This window comes from Haliotis cracherodii, unplaced genomic scaffold, assembly GCF_022045235.1.
Source record: "Haliotis cracherodii isolate W230 unplaced genomic scaffold, xgHalCrac1.p SCAF_33, whole genome shotgun sequence".
NCBI lineage: Eukaryota > Metazoa > Mollusca > Gastropoda > Lepetellida > Haliotidae > Haliotis > Haliotis cracherodii.
The window spans coordinates 438,573-447,864 of NW_027266290.1; the positions used below are offsets into that span (position 1 = coordinate 438,573).

Consider the following 9,292-nt stretch of genomic DNA (forward strand, 5'->3'; position numbering starts at 1 on the left):
TTTTTAAATTATTATTTCATCAGAAGCTTGGGTTTTCGACCCATCAGAGGGCCGCCTTTCCCTTGGGCGGCCCTCTGATTGGTTGAATCGAGGTTGTGCTTTCTCTCTTACACTACAAACCTGACCCTATGGAAAAGAAACACAAGGGTCAGTCCAGTTTGGAAAAATTGAGACTCAGACCAGGCACCGGAACGGACCAATCAGAAAGCAGGGCATCAGTGCCTTTTAATACGACCAACGCTCTCCGGTCATCACTTTTCACTGAACGGACCAAGCAACAACATCATCCCTCTGATTGATTTTCCTTACGTTGTGTTGGCTGTTGGCGTTTTATCTGGAAGAAACACGTGTTTGGAGAGAGTACCATCAAGTGTTGACACACATCTGTGAAGACTTGGAAAGAAACAACGAACAGAAAATCCGGACAACATGATGTCGAAACGGATGAATGTCAAGACACGGAGCGACATGTGTGGTAAAGGAAGCAGTGGAGATGGAAACGGTGACATGACTGCTGAACTGTGGGGTGAAGTGTACGACATATTGTGTGCAAAGATAAAGGCCGACGATGCGTACACCAAGATACGTTCAAAGATGAGGAAACTGACTGAACCAAAGAAAGTAGCACCGAAGAAGACGATAAAGAAGACCCAGAAGAAAAAAACAAGCAAACCAGCAGCAGCAGCAACAACAACAACCACAGCAGCAGTTGCCACCACAGCAGCAGCTGCCACCACCACCACCATCACAACAGCACCAGTCACCACTACAGCAGCAGCAGAGACACCGAAACGAAAGGGACATCCTTTTTGAAACCTGCAACACCTGCAAAAAGACGACCGCGGAAGAAATTGTCTCTGAAGATCTCTCATCAAGAACAGCTGTAAGTACCATGCTATTCTTTAAAATGTGTATGCCATGATGATGATGATGAGGAGGAGGATGATGAATATTACTATAAATATTTTTCTTTTCTTGTTGGATTGACAGGGCACGCATCCTTCCTTCCCCAGATGCCAGTTCAGCGCAGTCCGTGTTAGAACAGTGGTGGGAACAAATCCCTCGGGAGCCAACCTATTCAACGAATGCGCCTGTGATGATGACGACCGGTGACAGTGATGATCATGAAGCGCTCAAGTTGACAACCCTCCCTTCCTATGGAAAAGAAACACAGGGGTCGGTCCGTTTTGGAAAACTGAGGTGCAGGCCAGGCACCGGAACGAACCAATCGGGGGTGGTGCGTGACGAACCAACCAGGAAGCAGGGTGTGCCTCTCCTATAAAACAAGAGCAAAGCCACACACACACACACACACACACACACACACACACACACACACACACACACACACACACACACACACACACACACACACACACACCGCCCTCCCCCTTTCCCACTCCGCCGCCGCCCTCCGCCGCCGCCACCCATCACCATCACCACCACCACCGCCTCTCTTATTTTTAGAAAGAAAAAACAAAAAACAGTCAATCTTTTTCACCTTTTACGAGCGCTTCTCTGGGTCCCCCCCCCTCCCCGGAAACGGATGTGCCGCCATCTTTGATGCGCATGCGTGACCCACAATGCCAGGCGCGCATGCGCAGTTACGTGACCAAACCGAAACCGGAAGTGACGTCATCAGAGGTCACGTGACTCCACCGACCAATCAGAAGCCAGGAGCGGTTCCAGAGTGGGGCTCTCAACTACTGATGACATTAACGTTGTTTTGTTGAAGAGAATCCTTAACAAGTCGAGCAATATGAGGCCGGGCGTTGTCATGTTGAAAGGTAATGCCTGGGCCATGACGACGCAAAAACGGTAAAACAACAGGGCCGATGATCTCGTCGCAGTAGCGCTGTCCATTGAGATTTCCCTCTACCACTATCAAACGGGTCCTCTGTCTTGCTGTAAATCCACCCCATACCATAACGCTGCAGCCCCCGAACCGACCTTCTTCCATGATTCAATGATTGACATAACGTTCACCTCGACGTCGGTAGATTAGAATCAGTCCATCGCTGTGGCTGAGGTAAAAAAGAGACTCGTCAGTGAATCGAACTTGTCCCTACTGCATGGCCGTCCACGACGACGTACGGTTTGTGAAAATATTCGTCGAAAGCCAGGGGTGCTTCTTGCAGTCACTGTTGCTGACTGGAATCGATTTCGTAGGTGTGTTATTCGAATCCAGTTGTCTTGTCGATTATTGGTTACGCATGGCTTGCCACCCCGAGGATGGTCTCTGACTGCATTCGTCTGTTGCCAACGTTGCCATGAACACCAAATGGTGTTTCTGTGGACGTTAAATTGTCTTGCAACATCATGTTGACTCGATCCTGCTTCCAGCATACCAGTGGCTCGCAGACGCTCATTTTCGGACAGGCGTGGCATTTCGTAATGTTGAATAATTGCGTAATTTTGTTGTTTTTCTGAGTGGTTGTCAGCACGATGCTAAACAATGCATATGGAATCCCGTTAATGCACATGTTTTTATACCCAATCTTGGGTAGTGAAATCATGGGGCTTGCATAAAAGTTAACTTTTGCATGGAATGCATGCGTTTCTGTAACAGTTGCGTTTTTGTGACTTTATTCCATACATGTACTACAATATTGAAAACCAAACTTTACTTCTTTGAAAAATACACTAAAATTTTGCTGTCACAGGAACTTTTGTTGTTGAGTATATTCAGTATTGGTTTTTCTCAGAAAATACTTTGCCAAACTCATCAATAATGTTTATCATCTTAAGGCTATTGCTAATGTAAATGTCATAAACGTATTTCGTCCAAACAAATTAAAGATAACATAATAAAAGTTCAGTGCTGCATATTTTATTACAACTGACAGAAGTGATTTATTGTTCCTCAGATGCCACGGATGAAATCCGAGTTAGAACGGGTCTCCAGCAAACCATGCTGGCTGTACGAGGCGACTAAATAGAGTTGATAGCCATGCTCGGGGATTTGGATATCTAACATTGACAGCGTGCTCAGAGTATTAAGCATTGGGTTGTCTGGTCTAAATCAATTATGATTTATGCATACATGAATTATTCCTTAGTGTTGCTTTAAACAACAAATACACACATACACATTGACGCACGCACGCACTCACACACACAGACACGCACGTACACACACACAACTTACGCACCAATACACTCACACGTACACAGCCAAACGCACATTCAAGCACACACGCTGACACGCACATACACACAACTGACGCACACATACGCTTATGCACACTGACGCGCAGGAACACATTTACAAACACACACTCACACTGACAAGCATATATAAAACTGACGCACACATATACACACTGGCACACACACACACACACTTAAACACACGAACAATTTTACACGCACACACACACGCACACACACACACACACACACACACACACACACACACACACACACACACACACACACAGACACGTACATACACACTCACATACATCCACACACACAGGCAGGCGCGCGCGCACCGGGGTGCTAGAGCTGCTCTTTGGTTAAGCACGCCTTTTTCGGTTCTTTTTCTTCAGTTAGCTTTATCTCGGTGATAGTTTCATATATGTTTAGGTGGACATTTATCAAGGAGAACTTAAACTGGTTTGAGGGTCAATGTTGTCATGCTGGTTCCAAACTGACTTGAACAGGAAACGTCATTAACCCTTGTGATTATCAAATTGTGAATTCCGTCACACCAGGCAGATGGTCAGGTACTCGTCCAGAATGTTCATCCACGTGCACATGTCATGATCAAGTTCCTCGTGGAAGTAGTTTCATCCGAAACAATTATTGCTTGTGTAAATTTATCGTGGTAAAAATGTCCAAGTAAAAACTGTTGCATGGGAATAATTCATCTTGAGAAAAATAGTACAAAAGAACATTTTCACTACAGGAACAAATACTTTTTAACATGCACACTCTGAGCCTCATTAAATTGTCATTATGATATTGAGCATCACGAATCTTAAAACATTTAGTGGTGATTTATGTACATTATCTGACAGTTAAGATAATCGTTTTCGAACACCATTACTTAAACTGCCTCCACAGTGTGATCGGTACTCTACATCAAAATGGCAATGTTTAAATTGGTACATGATTTATGTGATAAATGGTAGATATGTCTTTCAAAACTACCAATGTGGACTTCATACGTTAGTTGCTATAATCTACAGCATTTCTACTGCATGGTGATTGGTGTATCCCAGAAACACAATTTGGATTGGAAGAGTGTTCCTTTTGCAAATTTTGTTACGGTTACATTAGCTTGGCGACTAACATCACAGCCGCTTGTCTCCACAATGGTTCTGAACACTCTCATCTTCATGATGATTCCGTCATTTATAGGTGAGGCATTTTCGTCTGTTTATATAGGTGAGGTGAGGCGAAATTGGGTTTATGTACTGTGTGTGCGTGCGTGCGTGCGTGCGTGCGTGCGTGCGTGCGTGCGTGCGTGCGTGTGTATCCTTGTGTGTGTGTGTGTCCTTGTGTGTGTGTGCCGACCAGTCCTTGTTTTAAAACCTTAATGCCGAGCGCTAGACATGGTAAGCACAAGTACCATCTTTTAACGCCTTTTGGTATGACACTGCCGGGGATGGGACCCCGGACCTTCCGCTCTCCGGGCGGACGCTCGATCACAAGACCACGGCGGCGGTCTTATATTGATGTTATTGTCTTTTTTTGTAACTACACGGAATTGCAAAAGAAATGTCACTTGATGAAATTAAGTAAGGATTTTGTCCCACTTGTCCAAATGTTATGCACCATTCTTTTGCACATGTGCTTTTACTCGGTCCCTGAGAACTCCGTGAGAAATTTCTTAAGAATATGGAAAAAGGTTTTGTCGGCTATATCTATTTTAATAAAGGAAATGTTTTTATCGCTTTCATCGTAAATGTTCAATGGCAATCTTTGATACACCTCTTCCTCTTCCTTTTTCTCTCTTCTTCTTTGAACCTATTATCACCCAGTACTCGGCACTGTCTGGCGGAACACAATATTCTTGTAATAACAGTTTGGCGATTTTAAGTTTCATTTCCTTTGTTTAAAAACAACAATATTCCATCTTTATCACGGCGATCTGTACATAATCGAGTCTTTACCAGAAATTGCAGTGACCGATAGCATAAACATCGATCTTAGCATTTGGGCCAATTTGACATGCACCAACAAGTCAGTGAAGTATGACTTCTTGCGAATATGGAAATGGTTTTCTCGCTTTTATTTTGTGCTGATGTTTTTTTTCTACTGGTTTTTTAAATTAACATAAAAATAACTAAATTGTGTCATAGGAGTGAATGTGTTTTTTGGACCGTATGGTATGCCAATTGTTTAGCAATAGGCAATAGCCTGGTGCAATAACCTCTCCCTTCCCACGAGAATACCAAATGGCTGGCCCCTCATGGCATGTAGATCTAAAGATGGTCCTGCTGGAACTTGGCATTAAGATGATAAAACAAGGACTGGTCGGATCGCAGCATAATGTGTCTGAGTATTCATTACGTTAAACTGCGGTATGAGTGGGCTCTCATGTGTATGCACGTCGCTATATAAGTACGATAATCTTGAACGCAACGACATTAAGCTCAATTTCGCCTCACCTCGTTTGGCTTGTTAGCTCAGTTTGTTTGACTGACCGAGTGGCATTGTTCCCCGACAGCGTGTGATGTTGCCAATGTCACTGGATTGTCTGGTCCAGAATCCATTATTTATCTTCATATACAGTTCAGTTCAGTTCAGTTTTATTTCTCTGAAAAACCACCAAAGGTGGTACAAGAGTATATATATATATATATATATATATATATATATATATATATATATATATATTTACAACATATAATATACAATGCAGTTCAAGATGGTAACAAGCCTAAAATAAAAAAAATATATAAATAAAAATTAAGCAAATAATAATAATAATAATAATAATAATAATCAAAAGAAATAAAATTAGACACCTTATCGCAATAATGAGTTCAAATGTACGATGAATCGGACAGATGTTTCAAAGTGGATATATTTTTAGGTGATAACGTTTTACGCAATTTACACATATTTGGCCAGATATAACAATTCTGTGGGATGTAAAGAAGTCGTTGTTGGAGAAGTGCTTCACACCTAAAAAGATAGTGAAATTCGTCTCCAACAGCAGATGAATTGCAGAGTGTGCAGACACGGTCTTCTACAGGAATAGCGACGACTGTACTTGGAATATAACAACACTTTAATTCCTTGTTTCTAAAAGAATGAAAAATATGGCGTGTTGGTGTGAATGCAGCATACCCATGGCCATTACACTCGTCAGCCTTAAATCATAAGTCACACACACACGTGCATGCACGCCGCTATATAAGTGCAATAATCTTGGACGCGACGTTAAACACAATTTCACCTCACCTCACCTCACCTCATAACTTGTCCACCGAGGCGACAACCCCGTCAAGATCCTGGTCATAATTGGTCTTCAGCAATCCATGCTTGTCGTAAGAAGCAACTTAACAGGATGGTCAGACTCGCTTGGTTGATACAAGTCATCGTTTCCCAATTGTGTAGATTGATGTTCATGAAGTCAATCACTGGATTGTCTGATCCAGACGGAATTATTTACAGGCCGTCGTCTTATAGCTGATATGTTGCTGAGTGTGGTGTTAAACAACAACAAAACAACAAAATCATATATATTAGTGTACTACAATGCTTCTCTGTTCTTTTATACACCGAGATTTAACTGGAATACTGTTAAAAGCGGCGTTATACCCAACTCACTCATTCACTTACTCACTCTGTTCTTGTAGCGCCACAGTGCATGGATCCGGAGGGTATGAAGGTATGCTCATTCATGTCCAGTGATAACTTAGTTTCCAAAGACTTACTTGACTGTATAAACGACTGTCTGGTTAAGCGCGGCAAACCGTGCAAATTTATACAGTGGATACCGCAAACAAAGCAATGCCTCGTCAGTTCAATGAACCTCTTCTTCCAAACTGTGGGCGACTGTGCAACATTCAGGAAGACATCCTGCAACAACATCATAGGGAAAAGACTTTCATTCTTACAAACATCTGTATTCATTTGTAAGGACGATAAGAGTAGGCGAGATGAACACTGTCTGTGTAAATAATCGTTTGTTTTACGCCGCACTGTTTAACTGCAAACTCTTTCATAATCATCATGGTCATCATCGTCATCATCATCATCATCATCATCATCATCATCCATTATATTACTGTTACCCATTTATCTGTGGGAGTTTCAAATATTCTCATTAATTGATATTATTATGTTTAATATACTAAATATATGTAATCAATATATCTTGGTTGATGCATGTCATCGATACCAATTGCGTGGATCGATGTTCATGATATCAATAAACGGGATTGTCTGGTCCAGACACGATTTATTTACAGACTGCCGTCATATAGCTGGAATATTGCTGAGTGCGGCGTTAAACAACACTCACTCACTACTTGTTTTGGGGGCCGGGGACCATATGTACAAACGACTGATTGATTATAAATTGTATCCTATGGTTCTATCAATCAGATGATGAAAGTCTTGAAGTCACTTCGGATCACATCTTGTTTGGAGGCCGACAAATGGAGTATGTGACTAGGCTTGAAGAGTGCAAGACCATTTGTGTTATTAGCAGCACGTGTCAGGCGTACACGTGGCTCGCTGAGAGACGTCTATGTACAATTCACGATCAGTCGTGGCAAGGGAGCCAACACAAACTCAAACAAGGGGATGTTCAAGTGATGAAGAAGGAATTTCGTGGAAAAGGTCACTTCCTTGTCCGGCCTTTTCTACCTGCTGATTAATTACGCTGTTAGCAATTTGCTGCACATTGTGGTGTCATTTAATCAAGGGTTCGATTTCCCGGTATAATGATCCGCAGCACCATACGTGGGTTCGTGGGTCTCATAAAAGTTTCAAACGCTTACGAGCTGTGTCAATCTTTACTTTCATCTGTCATTAAACTGACACGCCGCCGGAGAAATCAAATAATTTTTAACGCGGCGTTATTTTAACCCTGCATGCTTACTTCTGGTATCAAAATGTCAAGTCAATGTATGTCCTTTTCAGGAAGATGTGTCGTGTTGAACGCTGGAGGGAGTTCTCCAAGTGGGAGAAGAGACCAAAACGCACAAACTCTTATGAAGTGTGTTGGAAATGTCCTCAATACAACTAGAAACAATAAGGTCGATTGGAATTATGGTCGTAATGAGTGTTGGTTCCACGACTTCAAGAACTTGCGCAAAACATATTGGCATCCAGTAGAACATCTGATACAGCTACAGAAGCGTGCAGGGTGCAAAATGTGGCGAGGATGTAAGTTGGTTTGTTTGTTGTTTTAAGCCAAACTCATGCATATTCCAGCTATATGGCGGCGGTCTGTAAATAATCGCGTCTGGACCAGACAATCCAGTCATTTATGTCATGAGCATCGGTCCGAGCAATTGGGACAAGTTGACATGCATCAACCAAGTCAGCGAGCCTAACCACCCGATACCGTGAGTCGCCTCCTATGACAAGCATAATCGCCTTTTATGGAAAGCATCGGTTGCTGAAGACATATTCTACCCCGGATCTTCACGGGTGTAAGTAAACTGAAGGAGAGAAATTAGGCAACATACTTTTCAGGACTTTAGTCCAGTCCAGCGAACATTTTTTTTACTGTGAACCCTAATCAAAAGAAAATTGTCAATTATTTTCCAAAACAAATCATATTTCTTCACGTTATATGCACTAAGAGCAGTGCATCATTGGTAGAAAGTACCCTAACTGTCTGGGTAAATAGCATTACAGACCTCCTCGTGATCATGTAGACTGGTTTCTGTCTTTCATTACTCCAACATCTTTATCATATGATAACGATTATTTGTTCGTGAGCAAACGGTGAATATGTTTTAGCTGCTGATTGTGCTGGGTGATGCTCTTTTGTTGAAAGATGGAATCTTGGCATAGTGAATTACAGCCTGTATTATGCATATGTTTGTCGCTGTCAAGTACTCAACATTTACAACTTTACTGTTAGGTGAGGTGATGAGGTGAAATAGAGTTAAACATCAAACTACCAACCTTCTGCTCTCAGATCAGAAGCTCTATCCGCTTGACCACGGAGGCTGTCACGTCAATATGAACGTTTAGCCAACAGTATGTCGACGCGCTGTCATATCATATTGATCAAACCCTCTCACTCGCTGTTTCCTATAGCCATGAAACATTTAATTTCACAGCGGCCCCCCTCAAGAAACTCCAGAATAAAAAA

At 42.3% G+C, this 9,292-nt stretch overlaps 1 protein-coding gene across 1 annotated transcript; it reads left to right on the top strand.

Moving 5' to 3' along the window:
* The first annotated feature begins 432 nt into the window (after nt 1-432).
* Nucleotides 433-813, top strand: LOC139477397 (uncharacterized). Its single transcript, XM_071259959.1, has one exon. It carries the CDS (start codon nt 433-435, stop codon nt 811-813), a length of 381 nt encoding a protein of 126 aa, XP_071116060.1.
* The last annotated feature ends 8,479 nt before the right edge of the window (nt 814-9,292 follow it).

Coding starts and splice junctions, on each gene's coding strand:
- LOC139477397 (XM_071259959.1), top strand. CDS start 433: ATGTCGAAACGGATGAATGTCAAGACACGGAGCGACATGTGTGGTAAA.